This window comes from Lepisosteus platostomus, chromosome 4, assembly GCF_059453375.1.
Source record: "Lepisosteus platostomus isolate fLepPlt1 chromosome 4, fLepPlt1.hap1, whole genome shotgun sequence".
Lineage (NCBI taxonomy): Eukaryota > Metazoa > Chordata > Actinopteri > Semionotiformes > Lepisosteidae > Lepisosteus > Lepisosteus platostomus.
The window spans coordinates 40,631,576-40,654,103 of NC_142614.1; the positions used below are offsets into that span (position 1 = coordinate 40,631,576).

The 22,528-nt window shown below is 37.4% G+C and overlaps 1 protein-coding gene across 2 annotated transcripts in view; it reads right to left on the bottom strand.

The window, feature by feature from the left end:
- Positions 1–22,528, bottom strand: part of prkg2 (protein kinase cGMP-dependent 2) — a 65,209-nt gene that overhangs the window by 15,609 nt on the left and 27,072 nt on the right. The window contains exons 8-16 of one of the 2 annotated variants that reach the window (XM_088629482.1): positions 18,024–18,118; positions 17,360–17,428; positions 16,800–16,898; positions 12,607–12,823; positions 12,088–12,224; positions 4,942–5,031; positions 4,437–4,578; positions 4,045–4,208; positions 2,983–3,105 (exon numbers count right to left, since the gene is read on the bottom strand). In XM_088629482.1, coding sequence (XP_088485608.1) covers positions 2,983–3,105; positions 4,045–4,208; positions 4,437–4,578; positions 4,942–5,031; positions 12,088–12,224; positions 12,607–12,823; positions 16,800–16,898; positions 17,360–17,428; positions 18,024–18,118 — 1,136 coding nt within the window. The remainder of the gene's footprint in view (positions 1–2,982; positions 3,106–4,044; positions 4,209–4,436; positions 4,579–4,941; positions 5,032–12,087; positions 12,225–12,606; positions 12,824–16,799; positions 16,899–17,359; positions 17,429–18,023; positions 18,119–22,528) is intronic. The other variant, XM_088629483.1, reaches the window with a different exon arrangement.

The window sequence follows — 22,528 nt, forward strand, 5'->3', positions numbered from 1 at the left end:
CACTGAAGGGAAATCTTAGTAGCTGAGCATAAAAAGAATAGGAGCATACTGCATACGCGTGTGAAGGCCATAAACAATATTAATTTTGGAACATAAACATACAGTATATGGCTGGTCTCGGTACTTTAAAGAAAACATACACGAAACATGGTTTCATTATGACCAGAATCGGTCTTGAGATATTTTTAACTTGATTTACAGTATTTGGGAGGTATGTCTTAACACCGATACTACAGTGCTTAAGTATTGCTCACGTATATGTTTCTAGGTTTATATTATGCATTTCATACGGTCAAATTACTTTTGAGCAACTAATAAGAAGTGCGAAACGGTCTGCGTTTTAGTTTCGTTTTGTGCTGGGACCCGTGGATTGATTAGAGATATCAAGTACATACAAGTCATTTTTTAAATGTTGTAGTTCGTCTTGAAAAAATGTTACGAGTACATCATCTATCAACAATTACACAGGTTATGTTTCCATATTGCGGATTTTGGTTACGTAATATTATTTTCTAGATTTCACGTTGTGAATATATGATTTGGGCAAACAGAGCCGCAAAGAACTACATTATGGGTTGTTGTTTTTTTTTTGCAGTTTTATCTAGAACAAGCGATGCTTAAACCTTTGTCTGATTCTTGTGAAACTATCCACACGACAGTTACAGTACCTAGGAGTTGACTTCAGTGATGTCACTGATGGGATGTTTCTAAAAATCCATCCTCTGTAAAACGTCTTCTCTAGTTGTCCTGCATATGTATTCGCTAATGAAGCTGTGTGTTCTGAGCCTGGATCTCTACATTTCTGTATGAACCAGCTTAGAGGGCTAAAGACAGCTTGTGTTTAAATTGAGTGTAAGCCAATTTATGCTTCTAAAGTCATGGTCAGCATTTATTATTGTACTGTGCTGTAAACTTGTTCTGTGCCTAGTCACATTATTTTATAGCGTTTTTATAGCGTTATCAAATCCGGTGGCGCTGTGTGTTAGTTTCCTGACTCCCATGTCACATGGTCTGTGATTGAAACCTGTGAAACCGGTTTAATTCGTCACAGGCAGCACTCCAGCAGAGAGTGGGTTGTACTCGTAAAGTAGAAGCAGGCGAGATTTCCAGCGAAAGACACCTCCCCCTTCTTCAGGTGTGAGGGTCTTCTGCTCAGAATGAAACGCTAAAATGTAATGTAGGCTCTGAATGGGTTCAATTATGATTTGGGCTTGATTAAGGTCGCTGCCTTTCATCTAAAACCCTACTTGAATCCTTCTAAACTAAAAATCAGTGTCAGTGAGTTCTAAATAAAGAGGTATCCAGGTAACAGTGAAACGGGCGGACAGTCTGGGGAGATCGCCCGTTTTCCATGTAAATAGTTCCCTGGTTCCGCACCCCTTGGTGTTTCTCTCGCTCTCTCTCGGGTCACCTGATCATTAGCTCGAAAGATTTCAGTGCTTTGTGTATATTCTAATGGTAGTGGGGGCAGGGTGTGTGGGAACAGGTTTGGTTGAAATTGCATTGGAGATCTATGTTCTTCACACCTGAAACATTTTCTCTGAAAGCATTTTCTTCGCAGTTTAACCGATCTTGTTACAGCATGTTACAGTTTACTATTATTAACCATATTAATTTTAAGTGCTTAATGTAAAATCTTGTAAAAATATATTTTCATTGTTCAAATATACATTAAGTCTGACTATCATATAATGAGTTAAATACAAAACTAAAGAAAAAATAGGGTTAAATATAATTCAAAATATTTTGCTAACAATGTTAACTGTTTATGAATAATAAAATGTATTAACTAAGGAGTAGGATGGCACAGTTGTTAGTATGTTTTTTGTTTTGTTTCTTTTTCATAAATACAACAGTAGTTACCTGATGTCTCAGTGGCTTTCAAAATTAAATTATGCATGCAAACCTGTGAACTAGAAAGATAACTAAGATATCCATCCATTTATAATGGTGGCGAAGTGGTTAGCATTGCTATCTTGCAGCACTGGGGTCCTAGGTTCAATTCCTGCCATCCTGTGTGTGTGGGGTTTACATGTTCTCTCTGGGTTACATGGTTTTTCTCCATATGTGTGATATGACTCCCTCTCGCACTCCAAAACATACTGGTAAGTTAATTCGTTTATGGGAAAACTGGCCCTGGTGTGTGTGTGTTTGTGTCTGTCTGTCCTGTGATGGACTGGCGCTATGTCCAGGGTGTATTCTGCCTTGTGTCCGTTGCTTACTGGGATAGGCTCCAAATCCTCTGTACTGGATAAAGAGATTAGAAATGGAAGTAAAGGCACTGTGTGGATGGAACTATACACAGTGTTAGAAACCCACTATGAAATGGCAGCATCTCACTGAGAATAAAATATTTTATAGTGCTGGCTTAAGGAAACAGCCTTTCCACCTCTCTTGCACATCAGTATCCATACCTAGTTATTTAAACAAATTGCCTCTAATTATAAACATCTTAATATGCTGGCTCTGTGGATCCGCATCAGCTATGTTTACCCATTCCTTCAATTCATGTGCATCCAACACACAGTTCAATGCCAGCAACTACACATAATCTAAAATACAATCCTTATTTCAGTATCTATGTAAACATATAGTCTGTTCACTTCATCATCTTCATCAAAAGTATGCCTAACCCCATTAGGAAGTGTTCTTGTTATAAGTGTATTCCTCAGCTTTCCCCAAATTATCTTCTTCTTGCCAACATCTCTAGTCTTTTATCCTGCAATAACTCAGCCAACACTTAAATCTCCAAAAGCTGCTTGTGTTAATTTCTTTAAATCACAAATATCATGTGTAAATACTGGCCATGTAATACTCTGCATTGTGGAATAATAGTTCTTGCTCATGAACTGTTTACCTTCAAAGAGATACCCCAATCAGACCTATGGCACAGGAAGTTATAGAGTAATGCTTTAAAATGTAAAACTGCCTGTGGTCATTAGGTTTAAAGTGTTTCTGAAATCAATCTGAAGATAATCTTACTTGCAAAGCTTTCGAATCAGGTCCTCAGGCCGTCTTGTTATTTTCTTTGGAAAGTCCATTTTTTCAATACCTTTCAGTATAAAATTGTAGGTCATCATCTGATCTGATCCACAAAATGGTGGGCTGTTAGAAAAAATAGTAACAAATTGAATTAATTTATCCTTTTCTCTCTTTAATTCATTGTGTAGATTCAAAACTGAAGTCAGACTTTTTAGACAGTGATTTCCAAAATAAACTGTAAGTGATTATATTCTGAAAGATATATACTTCATTATACTATTCAGAATAATCTAAGTACAGTACATGATAATATTCTAGCTTCAATCAATGATATATTAGTAACCGGACTAGAGAGGAAAAAAAGACCTTCTTGTCTGTTACAATCCTGATGGTCTAAAACTTTGTTAGGTAGCTAAATACTACTGGACACAGATAATTAAGATAGTGTTTCAATTGATTTATCAACCCAAATGGGGAACATCACTTACATAAATAAGCATTAACTAACACAGAATGGATAAACAAAGATTTATCCAAGATAACACTTTTCAATCGATCAAAGATTATGTTCTCCTAAGATTTGAATTTTTCTGGAACATTGCATTTCCAGTGTCTATGTTCTTACTATAGGGCGGAGCGGTGGCTCTGTGGCTAAGAATCTGCACCTGTGGCTGGAAGGTTGCCCGCAGCCAGCAGAGGAATCCTACTCTTTTGGGCCCCTGAGCAAGGCCCTTAACCCCAGCTGCTCCAGGGGTGCTGTACAATGGCTGACCCTGTGCTCTGACCCCAAGCTGTCTCAAGCTGGGGTATGCAAGAAACTGTATATGGCTAATAAAGTGATGTTATGTTATTGAAAAAGTACTGGGTAGGTAAAAATCACAGTGTACCACTGCTATTTTTAATTAATTATCCAGTATTTTGTTATTTAATGGCATAATTCACAATAAAACAATGTATTGTATGTTCCTGCAATGAATATTTACACATATGCTTTTAGGAAAGATATTTTAATCCTCCAATTGTAAAAGCCCTCCAAAAAATTCTAAAACAAAGCATACTAACTTGCCCGTAAGAAGCTCAAATACCAAGATCCCAAGTGACCAGAAGTCCACGCTAAAGTCATGGCCTTTATTCAAAATTATTTCAGGTGCAACGTATTCTGGGGTTCCACAGAATGTCCATGTCTTCTGTCCACATTCAATTTTCTTTGCAAAGCCAAAATCAACCTTAGATTGAGAAATAAGAAAGATTTTTTAACACTAGGCATTCATAAAAAACTCAAACAAATAAGCTTTGTATCAATAGATCATATCAGGTATTTATTAAAGTCACTTAAAGTTACTTCATTTGTTTACTATATCAATTTAACAAGGTGGCACATCTATAAAGTACTTTTATGTGCATTCTAGAACTTAAATGTTTCAGTATATAGTAGAATACTGGAAGAAATTTACCAATTTAATATATCCTTCTGAGTCTAGCATGAGATTTTCAGGCTTCAGGTCTCTGTAGAGAATGCTATTCTGATGCAGGTAATCAAATGCTTCAGTCACACAACCAGTGCAAAACTTGGCTGTATGATCATCAAAGCTCCCCCTGTAATTAAAATATAGATCAAATGTACCTTTGTTGAAAGCATTCATGCCATTAATCAGGGGTGAGTCACATACTGTATATACTGTATCATGTTCACATGCTCTGTCCACACAGTGCTAATAATATCATTTTTTGGTCAATTAAAAAAAAAGATGTATACCCATTTGTAAAATGAATATTTATTTTAAATAAAAGTTGAATTATTTCATTACTTCTTTAAAATATTTATTTTTATGTTATTCCCATATACAGTGTTTAAAGAATTACGTATGTCTCTCACATTGTACATTTTTACATCTCACATCCCTTCAATAAAATCAATGGGGTGTCTCAAGCTATTTTCAATATCCCAGATTTCTTTACCTGTCACGTAGAAGACTCCAAATTTCCCCTCCAAGACAAGCTTCCAATAACATGTACACACACTTGGTGTCTTTAAAGGTACGGTACAACCTGAAACAAATGGTACAGTATGTCAGAGATTTTGTTTTTTGGGCTATTCTCAATAAATCGCACATGCTATACCTCAATCATGATATTTCTCAGTGTTTGAATTCAGACCTGCTACAGATCTACAGTTTTTGAAAACAAAGTTGAGTGCAAAACAAGAAACAACTAATAATGTGGATACCGCCATTTATTTCTGTCTAACTGCAGCTATAATGGATAATTTAATAACATCTTTGTATGTACATCAAGAAAAATAAAACAATATAAAAAATAATAAACTAATACCAATTATTTGGTAAGCTGAATGTGCAGGTATGCATAAACATATGCATGCTTACTGTTGTAATTTCACAGAGGTGTGGCAATGTAGAGGGCCGGAGCTTCTACTAGAGAAGCATGTTTCTCTAAGCAACCACAGTTGTAAGAGGTATATAATATAAGGAGCCACAGCTGTGGGCAGTCTTATAAGTGCAGACTGCTTATTTCACTGAGAAGAGCAAGCTAGGCTACCTTCCTAAGCTAACCTCAGGACAGAGAGATATGATAGTATTTCCTGACTAATATGCACAGTAGTCAACAGTAGTCCCAGCACAGGTAGGGCGAGGCAGAAAACCTGATCAAGCTAGACCATATGAGTTGATGAGGCATGGCTGTGAGAGAGTGAAAGAAGGTCTATTATCATAGAACAGGTCAGTGTTTGTCTGTGTCAGCATCAGCCTTTAGAGTCTGCCACTGTGCTGTGAGAGAGTTGGTCTGTGCTGTGTGAGAGCAGACGGCTGTTTGTTGTAAGTTAAAAGTCTCGGCATCTGTGTGACTTATACAGTAGAAAGTGGGTGACTGCATGTGTGAGTGGAGTACAGACTACGCAGGCTGCAGTTCCACTCCAGGAAGGGGCCACGTAACTAGGAGATTAGGACAAAGACCACCTGGTTAAAATTCCCAGAGGGGGATTTACGAGAAAGTGAAAGATCTCCCCCGGATGGGGAGATGTGAGATTGAGGAACTCAGAGGCGATTTGATAGTATTTGTAGAAAGGTTCACCCAGAAGGTGAGCAACTTATCAACAAAAATCCCAGGGGGAACTGATGTTTAATCACAGCCTATTCGGTAGACACAGTGGGAACAGGGCTGTTTGAACATAAGGTCTGCTTTATGAGTGAGGTTTAGGTCAGTGAGTGAAGTCCAGAGAGCAGGGACATAGACAGAAAGACCCTCACTTTTGACAATAAGTACAAAGTGATGGAAGGATCTTACTAGCTGCTAGTTTCTGGCACTGTGAGAACCAGAGTGCAGGGGTGTAATAGAGGGGTCCTCACTACATATGGAGTAAAGAGTGATGTGAAGGGGTTCTGTCTAGCTACTTGCCTTTGGTTGGCTCTAAGGGGTAGCACTGACCTATTGATTGCACCAGAAGAGTGTTATTTCCCTTACGTGTTGAAGGAATGTGGTGGTGACACCACTATTGCATATGTGTGTGAAGACAGTGAGGTTTTGGCTTGAGGGAGGAGCACCAGAAGCTATAAATGAGATGAGTGGAACAGCGTGGTACAGTTGCAACGAAGATGCAGTGGAAGCTGTGAGTGAGATATAAGTAAAGACAGTGGTGGCTGGACACAATGGAGAGGTGTACCAGTAATTTACCGAGTAAAGGATCTCCCACTGCTACTTCTCAGAAAAGACTTATGAATATGAGTGATTGAGTGGTATGAGGTTCGCTAATCTCAGCAGTTCCCAAAATTCAGAGACATAAGATGTACTTTATTGTGTCATAGGGGAATTTTTTTTTACGGACACACAGCGCTTCTGTACTTCTGAATACATAATATACAAAAACATTATATATCTACTGCACATGCATAACTTGTTACGATATAGTCATGACATATTACACATATGTATTATCTTTAAGCTTAATCATTTTAGAACTGACAGAATTGCATTTAACCTTGTAATTTAAGCATGTTAGTTGCTTTGATAGATAAGGGAACAAACAAATATTTGCATCTATTTGATCTACAGAATCCTTAAACGTTTGCCAGAGGGAAGAAGTCTATATTCAGAATTACGAATAAGAAAAGTATCTGAGAATTTTTTTCTACCTGTCTAATCATGGATTGTTCAAAAATTTTGGAAGAGTACTGCTTCACTCCCATAACCTTTATAGACAAGATGGGTGATTGTTGATTGATTGGACTGATATATTACTAGAAAATAATGCTAAAGCATATCTAATAACACTCCCAATGGTTAAAGAGGAGTACTATTCTCTGTCCAATTCCAAACACTTTGTTAAAAAATATCACCCATGCTGAACTCCGCAGCACTCTCAGCCTGAGACTCTGAAGTTTGGAGCAAACAATTAGATTGCTGTGTATGTATATTCCTAAATACGTATATTAATAAACTTGGTTAATAAGTTCTTTGTGAATCACTACACATTAATGGTCACCAACAGCTTTGGGTTCGAACATCAATTCTTTAGTTTTTTTTACATTCAAAATAAGGTTATGTTCGTTACACCATTGCACATATGAATTTCTGACATATACATAGACAAACTGCTTTCTTTATACACTAAGTCAACAGCTTATCATTTGAAAATTTAACAATATAGTTGCCTTGACTACAACTTGAGCATTCATTTGCATACATTGTGAATAGAATTGTTGAACTTACACAGCACTGAGGGGCACATACTGTATACTAATAAATCGTAATTCAAAGAGAGTCATATTGACTGACATATGGTGTATGGTTTGTTAAAAATGAATGGTATTAATCTGATAATAATAAGATTAAACTTCAGTTTGCTTATCAATGGATTGTGCTGCAGTGTATTAAATGCAGAGCTGAAGTCAACAAATACCGCATAGGCATTGGGGTCCTCTAGGTGTTTGACAACAACATGCATAATGCTGTTAATTGCATCATCGCTGCCCTGTCTGCATTTACAGTATATGCAAACTGATACGCCTCCAGTAGCTCACTTCTCAGCTAAGCATAGAAGCTATAATTCTTTTAAAGCATTTCATTTCAACAGATGTCAGAGCTACAGGTCTAAAATTGTTATTGTCCAAGGGACAGGACTTTTTAGTCTCTGGTATAATGAATGGCACTTTTCCAGTGTGCAGGAACATTTTAATATTTAACATTTTAAAAATGAAGACATTTTTAAAAGAAAAGCTGAGATGCTATCAGAATCTGATGCCTTTGTTGCACGTATGTGCTAAAAACATTTTGTGATCATCTGTGCTCACATTTTGTAGCTTTAAACACTGCTGTCAGCTCTAATAGAATCTGATACACTGGTGCAAGCACCAGAAAAGTCCTGTGCATGACAGAATCCAGGCACGAACACAGAGGAGGTTATGGAAGGACTGAGGCTTTAGTGATGGCTCCCACACTATTGTATGTTCTATTAGCAGTAGGTTTCTGTCCTAAATGCTTGACTAAACTTACACAAACACATTTTGTAATATAAGTAATACAGGGTATTCTGAAATTAAAACTATTTTTTATTGATTAAATGAACACTAGTAATTATGTAAATCCACCATAAATAATTTATGGTGGATTTACATGGAATTGAATTTGCATACATTAAATGTTATCAACAGTTACTACATTATCAAAGAATTGTTTCCACATAAAGAAGGAAAAACATTCAAATTAAAAGAGAAGAACTATGTAAACTGTCAAGACACTTGCATAGCAGTGCATACTGTAAATGATAAAAGTACTTCAAATTAACACATTATTTCTTCCCACCCTCCTATCACCATCATTTCAGTAGTTCATCCATCTATCCATGTTATAACTGCTTCATCTAATACAGGGCCATAGGGGAGGTGGAGCCTATCCTGACAAGCAACAGCTGCAAAGGAGTATACACTCTGGATGGAACACCAGTCCACTCAAAGGGCTTTACAGGTAATGGGGACTCCCCTCCACCACCACCAATGTGCAGCATTCACATTGGATGATGCGACGGCAGCCTTAGTGCGCCAGAACGCTCACCACACATCAGCTATCACTGGGGAGGAGAGTAGATAGTAATGTAGCCAATTCATAGATAGGGATTATTAGGAGGCCATGATTGGTAAGGGCCAATGGGAAATTTGGCCAGGACGCCGGGGTTTCTCTTTTCGAGAAATGCCCTGGGATTTTTAATGACCACAGAGAGTCAGGACCTCGGTTTTACGTCTCATCCGAAGGACGCGCCTGTTTTCAGTATAGTGTCCCTGTGACTATACTGGGGCATAAGGACCCACATAGACCGCAGGGTGAGCGCCCCCTGCTGGCCCCACTAACACCTCTTCCAGCAGCAACCTTAGTTTTTCCCAGGAGGTCTCCCATCCAGGTACTGACCAGGCTCACACCTGCTTAGCTTCAGTGGGTTGCCAGCTGTGAGTTGCAGGAGATGAACTTCAATGTAGCCTCTGGTTCAAGTTAAACTGGGGAGTCTGAAGAAGTCTGTTGGGTTGACATTGCCAATGCTTTTGAGAATTTTGAATACTTGTATCAGGTTCCCTCATAATTGTCTTTGTTTGAGACTAAACAAATTCAGTTCCTTTACCCTGTGGGTGTACCTTAAGAATGTGTCTAGAGAACAGTTGCTGTTCTCTGGACTAATTCAGAAGCAGAAGTATATTTTCTATAACACGGTGACCAAAATTGTACACAGTATTCTAAATTAGGCCACTTGTGTGTTTTAGAATTTTAATTTAATAGCCCTTGATCTAAATTCTACAATTTTAACTAAATACCATTATAGTTTTTAATGACATCTCCTCATTAAATAAAGACTGTTCTTCATTTAGTAGATGCAATGGTAGATGGCAGAACTAGATTTGTCATGATTTTCTAAACATATGGTCTGTTCAGAAAAACAGAAACTAGAAACTAGAAAACATATATTTATACTATAAAACACTGGCCTTCCGTCAATTGTTTCTATCCATTATTTTCTAGAATCAAAAATATTACAAAAAGGAGCGACCCAATAAAATAATAGTGAGTAACTCATATATGAACCACAATTCTATAGAAATGGTCATTAATGATTTGAAGTATAATCATTAATGATAAAGAAAAAACACATATAAGTAAATAAAAAAGTGACTTACTACAGCAGAAGCTTGTAAACAAATGTTTATGACCTCAAATAAGAAATAACACTCTATAGTCAGAATGGTTAGGTTTGTCATAATTTTAAATGTTACTTTTTTATTTTTCTAATAAAACTGTAATGACTGTTTTCCATACCTACAAAACAAAATGTTCAAAAGCACCCCAACATTCTCTACCCAAAGATCATAAATGTTATTTTATATGAGGTGTCAATGTGGCAGAGTCAGAGGATGTGTTAGATATAAATAAGTGCATCTTCAAAGTTTTTTTTCTGCAAAGATATGTTATAGTCCCTACCATCCTGACTGGATATTTACACTGGAAATCAACATTTTGTTATATTATATATATTATATATTGTTGTTGTTCCATATACACTGACGGAAAAAAGAAACACAACATTTTCTAGAATGAAAATTCTATAGTTAAAGCTTATGTACTTTCACAAGAAGTTAATTTGTTTTAAGCCCTCTGACCAGCAATACAGCTTGTGCAGTGAGGCATTGCAACTTTCCAATCACACGAAAGCTCATTAGGTGCACTTTAAGCCAACTAGGTCCAGGTGGAACAATGCCTGATCAGGTCACCTTTAAAAAGGCCTTAATTCAAAGCTCAGGTCACTACAAGAAAAAGGCCACACTCAGTCAGTTTTCTGTGCATTTCATAATGCCTCAAATGTCACCAGAAGCAAGGGAGAGGGCCATTGGCATGCTGCAGGCAGGCATGTCATGTGCCAGCATTGCCAGACACTATGGAATTAGCCGCTCCAATGTGTCCCAACTGCAGAGAAGGTTTCAGCAGACTGACAGGACAGATGACTGTCCAGGATTCGGTCGCCCTCCAGTGACCACACTAGACCAGGACCGACACATCAGACTGGTCCATCTGAGAGATCATTTCAGATCTGCTACCCATACTGCTGCTGAAATTGCCAGCAGACACAATGCCGGTATCAGTGACAGGACAGTGAGGCTCCATGCTGCTGGCCTTAGAGCAAGGTGACCTGTCAGAGGCCCTCTGCTCACACCTCCTAGATGTCACAATCAACTGGCTTGGGCCAGACAGAGGCTGCGATGGACTCATCAGCAGTGGCATCAGGTGCTCTTCACAGATGAGTCGCTCTTCAGCCTGTTCCACACAGACAGGAGGGCCAGAGTGAGGAGGAGGAGTTGGGTTTATTTTTCCATCAGTATATTTTGGAATATGTTAAGTAAAATATTTTTTAAAAATATTTAAAATATACTAATTTTGAAGAATCAAAAATAAAAAATAATTTGAGACCATGTATGAGCATATTGAAATATAAATATGAAAATAGCAAATTTCACATTGCATCAGTCAGTATGGGTTTTAAGGCAATCATGCTGGCCCAGTACATTTGACCTCTGAGATATGCTTTTGGCTCCATAAATAATTGCTTTTAAATGGAAGTACTTAACTGAAGTTTGGGAAGTATAAAGACAGACAAGACTGTCTCAACCAATCGACTTTCACTATATATAACTCTTGCACACACTTTTCATTTGCATTTTTTATATTCATCCCGTCTCCACCCCATCTCCACCTTTGCAGTTAGCCTTTTGTTAACTACACTCTCTTGAACCTCCTCATCCTAAGTATCTTGATTATACTTAAATACTCAATAAAAATTTGCTAAGCATCTGAACCTTGGATGTCATCATCCTTATGAAGTTCCAACATGTGTTCAGTTATATAATGTTTATTCTTGTATACTGCACATTGCCTGCATTTTACATAACTAGATTATTTAGAATATTCATATGGTTAATTCATTTTGTATAGGAAACAACTGACTCAAAATAAGTTATCCTTTATTCTTACAAATAAGCACTGTAATCCATAATCAAAGCTCTGCTGAAACTAAACCACCTGAAAAATCTACACACTGTTAATATAATTAAAACTTACTGCACTATAAATGGACAGCAGGTTTCCTCCAAAATCTTCCGTTCTGAATGGATATGCTCCTCTTGTCTGGTATCAACAATGTGCTTCTTCTTGATACATTTCAAAGCAAATGCAATGTCTTCATTTCGTACTTTAACCTGTAGTAAAATATTTATGATATAATTACATGTATTAAGCACAAGTACTTGCAAAAAACACAAGATGACTATAACAAACAAGTGTTAATGAACTTTCACATAATTTCTTATCCATTATAAAAGAAACAGCATCTTCTTTTAGATAATGAAAAAGATATTTACGTAGCACTTCTTTTTTTAATATGCCTTCAATTCCTTAATACCCCCAAAGCCTGTGTTGTAAAGGCTTAGTAATGTAGGCAATTCTTTGTCTAATACTACAGTAGATTAGAGGCAAGAATATAATACAAAATATAGAAAGATTTCAGTACAAAGTAGAGTCAGCATCTACAGTATATTAACACATTTGTTTTTTATGTACAGTACAGAATACTTGGCCTACCACACATAACTCAATGCTTTGCATTGTATGTCTTACATTCCAGTATGCTCTGTACTCTGAACATACCAGTTCTACTCTGCCAAAACCTCCCACCCCTAGTGTGGCAATGACTTCCAGGTTCTCGAATGGGGAGCTGGATGAGAAGCTAGATACTTTTTCCTTCAGCTGAATCAGCTCCAAGGAAAGAGCAGAAGCCCAGTGCATACAAGCTGATCTCCTACAAAAGGTGGGTATGAAAGAGAAAAATAAACAGAACTCTAAGGACTAAGACACACAATAGAATCACAACAACTTACGAGAAAACATTAATTATTATTTTTGATGCATCTGATTTCACAATAAAAAGTTAAACATTATTAACAATAGACATTCAAATTGATTCAGAACCTTTTGTCCATTTTCTATAATTAACATTTCCTCTGGATACATTTTAAATTGCAAGTTCAAGAACATCTGATACAGGTTATGATCTAAAGCTATGATCTTAAGGGCTAATTCTTTGACAGAGTAACAAGCTCCAATGTTTACTTCAAAATAAATTACAGCCATAGTCTGTAAGAGGAATTTACTACTGTGCTTGAAAAAAATCAGATGTGAAGCAGCCACAGATATCACAAAAACACAGGGGCAAGGAGAAGAAAAGCCTGCCTCTGCTTCTCTGAAGCCCCATGCTGGGTGCATTTGATAAATCCCTTCTTGTGAAGGAGGATCTGCGTCACTGATTGAAATGGCAACTTACTGAATCACAGTGGAGTCTACCAGTTCAAAACTGAAACCGCAATACCAGGGCATCAGAAATAAAACCAGTGCTTCTCGCTTCTTCTTCATAATGTTTGAAATGATAATGTTCAGATTTCAATTGCTGAGATGTCTGATCTATTCAAGTAATCTAATTGATACATATAAAGACAATAATTTAGAGACTGAAATTCCAAGGTTTTGAAACATGGTAATCATTGAGCCTAAATAAACCACAATGCATACAGACCTTTTCAGAGTCTATCAAAAACAGTATTATAATGTATTCTAAAACTAAATAAAAATTGATTGGGAAGGAAAGATTTCAATTTCTTTTTTTATTTAACCAAATATTCATTTTCTCTGAGATATCCCAATATTTAATGCAATAAACCTCTTGATATAAAGGCTGAGAAGGAACCCCAAATCACCACTACTGTATTGAAGACTTACTTAAGTCTTGAGAAAACACTTAAAATATTACATTTCATCACACTTTAGGTTGTCTGAATGTCATATAAGCCACATAATCTATCTACAGTACATGAGATCTGTTGTGGCTACAAACATGCAGAACATTTTTGCATGCCTATTGAGGTATTTGGAAGAAATACTGTGCATTCTGAGTGGCTGCCACCTGCATGTAAACCTGAAAAAAAGCATTGTATTCACAATGGCCTATTTTGTATATACAGTGCCTTGCGAAAGTATTCGGCCCCCTTGAACTTTTCAACCTTTTGCCACATTTCAGGCTTCAAACATAAAGATATACATTTTTTATTTTATGTGAAGAATCACCAACAAGTGGGACACAATTGTGAAGTGGAACGAAATCTATTGGATTTTTGAAACTTTTTTAACTAATAAAAAAATGAAAAGTGGGGCGTGCAAAATTATTCGGCCCCCTTGCGTTAATACTTTGTAGAGCCACCTTTTGCTGCGATTACAGCTGCAAATCGCTTGGGGTATGTCTCTATCAGTTTTGCACATCGAGAGACTGAAATTCTTGCCCATTCTTCCTTGCAAAACAGCTCGAGCTCAGTGAGGTTGGATGGAGAGCGTTTGTGAACAGCAGTTTTCAGCTCTTTCCACAGATTCTCGATTGGATTCAGGTCTGGACTTTGACTTGGCCATTCAAACACCTGGATACGTTTATTTGTGAACCATTCCTTTGTAGATTTTGCTGTATGTTTGGGATCATTGTCTTGTTGGAAGATAAATCTCCGTCCCAGTTTCAGGTCTTTTGCAGACTCCAACAGGTTTTCATCCAGAATGGTCCTGTATTTGGCTGCATCCATCTTCCCCTCAATTTTAACCATCTTCCCTGTCCCTGCTGAAGAAAAGCAGGCCCAAACCATGATGCTGCCACCACCATGTTTGACAGTGGGGATGGTGTGTTGAGGGTGATGAGCTGTGTTGCTTTTACGCCAAACATATCGTTTTGCATTGTGGCCAAAAAGTTCGATTTTGGTTTCATCTGACCAGAGCACCTTCTTCCACATGTTTGGGGTGTCTCCCAGGTGGCTTGTGGCAAACTTTAGACGAGACTTTTTATGGATATCTTTGAGAAATGGCTTTCTTCTTGCCACTCTTCCATAAAGGCCAGATTTGTGCAGTGTAAGACTGATTGTTGTCCTATGGACAGACTCTCCCACCTCAGCTGTAGTTCTCTGCAGTTCATCCAGAGTGATCATGGGCCTCTTGGCTGCATCTCTGATCAGTCTTCTCCTTGTCTGAGCTGAAAGTTTAGAGGGACGGCCAGGTCTTGGTAGATTTGCAGTGGTCTGATACTCCTTCCATTTCAAGATGATCGCTTGCACAGTGCTCCTTGGGATGTTTGAAGCTTGGGAAATCTTTTTGTATCCAAATCCGGCTTTAAACTTCTCCACAACAGTATTACGGACCTGCCTGGTGTGTTCCTTGGTCTTCATGATGCTCTCTGCCCTTTCAACAGAACCTTGAGACTATCACAGAGCAGGTGCATTTATACAGAGACTTGATTACACACAGGTGGATTCTATTTATCACCATCAGTCATTTAGGACAACATTGGATCATTCAGAGATCCTCGCTGAACTTCTGGAGTGAGTTTGCTGCACTGAAAGTAAAGGGGCCGAATAATTTTGCACGCCCCACTTTTCATTTTTTTATTAGTTAAAAAAGTTTCAAAAATCCAATAGATTTCGTTCCACTTCACAATTGTGTCCCACTTGTTGGTGATTCTTCACATAAAATAAAAAATGTATATCTTTATGTTTGAAGCCTGAAATGTGGCAAAAGGTTGAAAAGTTCAAGGGGGCCGAATACTTTCGCAAGGCACTGTATGTATCTGAGTAATCCTGCTTTGTGAAAAAATATTAATTTAATATTTACAATACTGAGGCATATTAAATGAATACAAATGTCAATATAGTATACAAACTAAATTTTATTATGGGGACAAGGGGTCTGGGCATTACCTGGGATTCGATGCCAAGCAGTTCATGTGACAGCTCAGAATTACTTTCTCATTTTTAACCTTCTTTTTAAATACAATGTTTTTAAAGCCACTATGTATAATACGCTTTACAATCAAAATAAAATGTTACACAAAAAAAAATTGTATACTATAGTTAATGAAAAAGGTACATTCTGTTAGTTTTACTTTATAGTATGACTAGCTCGGGAAAACACATTAATTTTGTAATGTTCATGTTTGAAGATTCTGATTGTTTTCTTTGCATCCAAACTAGGATTGGTGAATAACAAGTTGTTCTAAAAGAAAAAAAATAATGTTTTTACACACAGTAAAAAGTGGTAAAACTGGAAACCTTGAGTAAATCACTGATACTGATATTGTTCAAGTCAAACCTTATACTATTGATTGTGTCTTTACTTTCTGCATTGCAGAGTAAAAGATAAATTGAGCAGAGAGAAGTTCTTCCATCAATCAAGCAAATAATATTATAAAGCACATTCATGATGCAGATAAGCAAATTACATATAACACTACACGTGATCTTCAGCAACTACAAGACCAGTCCTATAATTAATATCAACATCATTAAACGAAAGATGAACAAAAAACTTTTAAATAGTTTGGTAGTTTTTGGAGTTTTCTGCTCGTCTGACTTGTGAGACACAAGCTTATTTAGGAGGCAGAGATACCTGAAAAGGTGAGGCCATAATGCAATTTAAAACCACAGCAGCAAAATAATGTGTAGCATGTACTGTACTACAAACAAAACAAGTCAAACCTTCAAACTGTTCTCTAATCACAAATTCTAAAACCCGGTACTTGATGGGTTTGTAACCTGATTGGTGGATGGGTTGAACTTTTAAATTTTTCTGGGCCTTCTATAAATTTATGCTACTAATTACAGTTGAATGAGAGTTTCTCATGGAAAACAATTAAATTGAAAAACAATTTCCAGTGTCAATTAGTCTTGATATTGTCTTCTGCGTGCATTACTTACTTAGCATGCCTTTTTTCATCAGCTCTTGTGAGATTTGCCACATACCCTTGGAGATACTTTTGAAGTTCATCATAAGTCCCAACAGTTTGATTAAATGTTCTGCAAAGAAAATATACAAAGAAATAACAGGAACAAGTCACAGAACAGTAAGAAGTAAGATGATCCAAGCCATCCAAGCGCAGAGCAATGTCTGACATATATTCTATATATCTCTATTGTCTTGCAAATTTAAAACATGTGTTTGTGTATTCTTATTTTTTATTATTTAGTTTTATTTAGTAAATCACTGATACTGATATTGTACATACATTATACTATTGATTGTGTCTTTAATTTCTGCATTGCATATTGTATGTTCTGTGCAACCATGTAATTCTTTGGAATCCTCTCTTAATGGTTTGAAGTTCCTGATAATCAGGTATAAATCTAAACATGGAAGACCAAAGCATTTAATCAATAATAACACAAAATAACCCTTTGAAGTTAACTTTGAGCTAACTGGAAGCTCTTGAGTATTGAGACCCCTTCTATTGTTTGTCCACAGATAGAATATTACTTACTCTCGGTCAATAACAAGGCACTCCACATCATTTTCATCGGCAATTATATTGGCAGACCTCACATCATCACTGCGAAAGGGAGCAGAATTACAGAGCATCAGGCACACATCAAACACACTTTAAAATAACAAGCCTTGCTGTCAAACTCTTTAGAGACTGGAGTTCAAACAGAATTTTATCTGTACACTGCCTGAAACCCTGCTGATACACATTTATTGTGCAAGAATAGAAAATACTACTCTAGACTAATATATGTACAGTATACTATGGGTTTACAGATATAAAGGGATTGAAAAAAGGTTAAAAATATGTTTCAATCTCATTTCAAGTCATTCAGGATACGTTTATTTTTTTATTTTTCTTATAATCAAGCCACAAGAATAACTCGACATTATTACATTACCTGGCTGTTCTCTCCATTTAACTTTAAATAACACAAAATCCAACTGAAAAGAAAACCTTTCATTTCTCAGACAAAAAGAGCTACAATGAATTGTGCTTTTAGTTTTTTTCCATATCAATGATTTTTTTAAATAAAACATGCCAACAATAGAATTGCGTTGGTTTTGTTGTTGAAAATCCAATAAAAGGAATATATTTTGTAACAGTTTAGGGTGGACTGAATACAACCTGTGAGCAACAGCCACAAATGCAGCAGTCTGACCTGATCAGAGCCTTCTCCCCAAAGTAGTCTCCTTTCTGTAGTGTCTTTATCGTTTGGGGTTCCACATGGTCCTGTGTGCTTTGGGTCACTTTAACCTGAACCACATCAACTGACAAGTTTAATTACTAATAAAGTTTGATTTCTATAAATATAATACAATTACTCCGTAGTCTCATATTGATCCAACTGCAAATGACCTATTGCAAAAGAAACTGGATGTTTTTTATTTACATTCTTGACAAAATCAATCTGACTCATCAGTAATGTTACATTCTACTAAACAGTTTTTGTTGTTATTTGGTTTTATTGATGTATTTGTACATGCATGCTACTCCTGCAATTTCAGAATTATCATCTCCAAAGTGTAACATTGAATAAAAAATAGCTCTTTATAATTATTTCCTCACAGTTACTGTTACCTTAATGACTTGTAGTTTGTCAAGCTCTATATTATTGACCTGCATGACTTAAGTATTATTAAGTGCCAATAATGGAGCTAAACATTTCGTAGAGGATTCCATTCATCAGATCAAAAACAGTGTAACTGGATTTATATCCAAAACTAATGAATGGCCTGTTAAAATATTTACCTGGACAGTCCTTCAAGATGCTTCTATTTTTAATGAAAATTTAAAATAAAACATTTTGCACCAATACTTCATTGGTCACATACAGTATGTTTTTCACATTTTAAATATTGAACAGGTATAGTATTCATTGTTTGAGTTGTCTTTTTCCCCAGGAAAAAAGAAATGTAGAGCTAAGTAATGTCATTTCAATAACAGTCCCAAATGCCAAATTTTAGGTTTTTGACATTAATTAAAACTGCTAAAAATAACTGATAAATTTGTATATTCAAAAAGATATTATTTTAATGAATGCACAAAGGAAAATATATAATTATGCCCCTTTTGAGTGAAATGATGGTCACCTGGTGGCAAATGTCATGATTAAAAGTGCTTTGGCTGTGGGAGAAATTGCCCAGATTTCTACTTCATCAAGACTACTCTAGAGAAACCATGAAAATGTCTGTAATCTGTAAAACACTCAGGATTAGGTCCTGACCTAGACATCAGAGGGTCACCAAACTGCCATATCAATCCAATCCATCTACATAACTGTTTTCAGAGTACAGTGGCTGCACTTTAATGTCTGTATGAAAATTATATACAGATGCAGCCATTCAAAGTGTGCGGTACACACACGTACCGGAGGTAATTGGCTACGGCGTCGCGCATTGTGACGAACGATGACGCGCGGGACCGCGGTACGTGATTGGTTGACCGACAGGGGCACTCGTGGTCCGTTGGTCTGTCATAGAAAGATTTACAGTAAATGTCTTTACTGTGCCCGTTGTAGTATTGAATATTTATATGGAATTTTACCACTGAAGGGAAATCTTAGTACCTGAGCATAAAAAGAATAGGAGCATACTGCAACGCGTGTGAAGGCCATAAACGATATTAATTTTGGAACTTAAACATACAGTATATGGCTGGTCTCGGTACTTTAAAGAAAACATACACACCAGTATTCCATTTCTCCCTAAACATTTTAAGCATCGAAGTCTTTAACTAACGTGATACCGGAGTCAACAAGCATACTTTTAGAATTTGATTAAAAGGGAATATAATATGAAATCGCGCATCTAAAGAAATTAATAACGATATAGCTATATTCATGTTGCAAAAAAACTGAAACGGACATAAAAACTCCCTTGCTTTTAACAGAGCATTCCATAATTTCTAACTACGAAAATTATTTAAACTGCGACACTTATCATTCAACCAAATATCACAAGGATCCTCTAGAGCACAGCAAAGACTGTTGTAGTGTGCTCTCTGAAGGCACCAGTTCTGTAGGGTTTGGGCATTTACTGGGACAATTATTAATTGTAGCAGTAAATCACAAAATTGATTCTTTTGATGGCTTTAGAATCCAACCATGCGATATAGCTCAAACAACGCACACACACACAGGTACTAATACACGAGGATACATTTATTAATACATAGAATATGCATATAAACCTAACAGATCTTATCGAGAGGGTTATCAGAATACAAAAGGTATATATTCAGTCAGTTACAAAGAGTTACATATATCAAGAGGACATACGTTCAGTATATCATTCATTAAGACCGTTTCGTAAATGAACTTGGTTATAACTTCTACATTAGATACTCAAAACAAGTACATAACTCTTAGGAATTAAATTGATATCAACTGGTTGGGATAACAATTGAATTCTCGAGCTGTAATGCATTGAAGTTGAATACTCATCCAATCTCTGGGGATTCAGATCTCCTGCGGGCACAAAGAAACAGTTGCAGGCTTGTTGCTGTCCAATCCGCGCTCTCTGGCTCGGTGCCAGGCTGTGCTGTGCGGCTTGCGACGGTGCACTGCTGATGCTCACTGACCGGCTAGTTAGTGTTGGCTTTAACTAGCAAAGTTTGTGCACAGGAGAAAAGATGACTGTCGGTCCCAGCAAGTCAGGAAGAGGACCGGTTCGTTCCTGGTGAAGCTAGTTCTGAATAGTGATTCAGCTGTCCACAGTTCCGACCTGTTCACGAGGTCTGCTGCTGGTGCTAACCTTGGGTGGATCCTCTGGTTACTCTCTGGCAACCTCCGCTCTAGACACTTAGAACAAAGGAAAGTTCTGGCACTCGGACACACTGGCCGTTCCGTGGTTGTCCGGGCTGAGTCTCAGGATGGTCAGGAGGCACGCTGCGAGAATGTCCTGCCCTTGGGAGCCTTCTGCTCCTGGGCCGTCCTGCCCTGGAATTCTCCTTTGAATTCCCTTTAGAAAAGTCCACAGAATTCCACACTGAATCTCCTCTGAATCTCTGTGTTGCCTGTTTTTACCTGGAGGAACTTCAGCTCGTTGATTGGCTGAAAGTTCCATGGGCATCAGAGTCCCACGTGGGTTACTCGGCCCTACCAGTCCCTGATTGGTTGATCAAGGTGAGATATGAGTCACTTACTCCTGACACTTAGGAATGCAGTCCAGATGTCCATCTGGCACTCCCTAGACAGATAGGCGCCAATGGATGACCATTGATCATGATAGCCAGGCTTAGCTAAGTGCATCCCCCTTTGGGAGCTGTCCTAGGAAACCTTATCAAAGGAAACCTTAAATCAGCCTGCATGAATAGTTTCTCTGTGGCTGCACCACAGAGATGAACAGAGAGATGAGGCCTAATTTGGGAAAGCTCAGAAACACTTAATTTTTTCTTATTAATAAGCCTCGCCGCTACACTGTATTAAAAGAATCGCGTATCTAAATAAATTAATAAGATATAATTATATTTGTGTACTGCGACAGGGCTGTGTAGGGCTGTTTCACCTCTGTCTTCATGCGACTCTATTCAAAAGCCATTTAGCAGAGAGGGGATGAGAAGAGTGACAAACTAGTATACAGTACAGTACTTTAGATCTTTTTTTCTGAACCGGGGAAAATCTGATCATGTTTCTCTATAACAATAATAAAAAACATTGCCACACCCGGACTGTTAAACCAACGCATTAGCACATCAAAGCCCATTGAGGAGCCGGGCGCAATAACTGTTTTGTCCCTTGATTTACTGATCTGCATTAATTACAGAAATCGAGTTCCTGCTCTTTGCAGACGACCTGTTCCTGCTGTCGCCCACAGAACAGAGGCTGCCGCAGAACCTGGCGCTGACATTAACGAATACAACCCCCCTCTCTGCGGGAGTGCTGGCTGTGACGAATTAAACCGGTTTCACAGGTATGTCTTTTATGTAAACCATGTTTGCTATTAATTCATTTAGGGCTAGATTACCTGTGAAACCGGTTTTAACCGGTATTAAAAACGCATTTGCGTTTGTCTGGTATTTACTTTGGTCCCTTTTAACTGTTTTTCCATCTTCTTTATTGCTTTGAGATGCCACTTTTAAAGGTGATATGTAAAATAATGTCTTTTATTATTGTTATAGAGAAACATAATCAGATTTTCCCCGGTTCAGAAAAAAAGATCTAAAGTGCTACACCTAACTTTCTTAATTCAATGTATTTAAAGCAGTGAACTACTGTAGGTGTAACATAACATTCAGAAATACAATCAAGAATAGTTTTGTGGTGTTTGTATAGATGAAACGTTCCTAAAACGTATAACGTAACAAAATTAAAGACGATTAAAATCTGTAATCTTTCCACTTGTACTGTATGTCATCGGAAAATACAAGAAGTTTCTGCTTTGTGTAAGGATGGTATCAAAAAGTAATCTAAGTGGTGAGAAAGTAAAAGGAGATTCTTCATATTGCTTGACTAATTTTAAAAACTAAGATATAAATGCAGACGCTCCCTCGGTGCCGCGCCGGGTGTAAATATCTAAATATACATTCGTCCCGGGCAGAGGACGAAGAGCGCCCGGCTGGGGTGCGCGGGGAAGAGCAGGACAGGAGTGAAGGGGTTTAGGAAGGCGTACAGTCTGGGCAGGTATAGATTACACTTTTCTAAAACGTATTTGAAAAATAAAAACG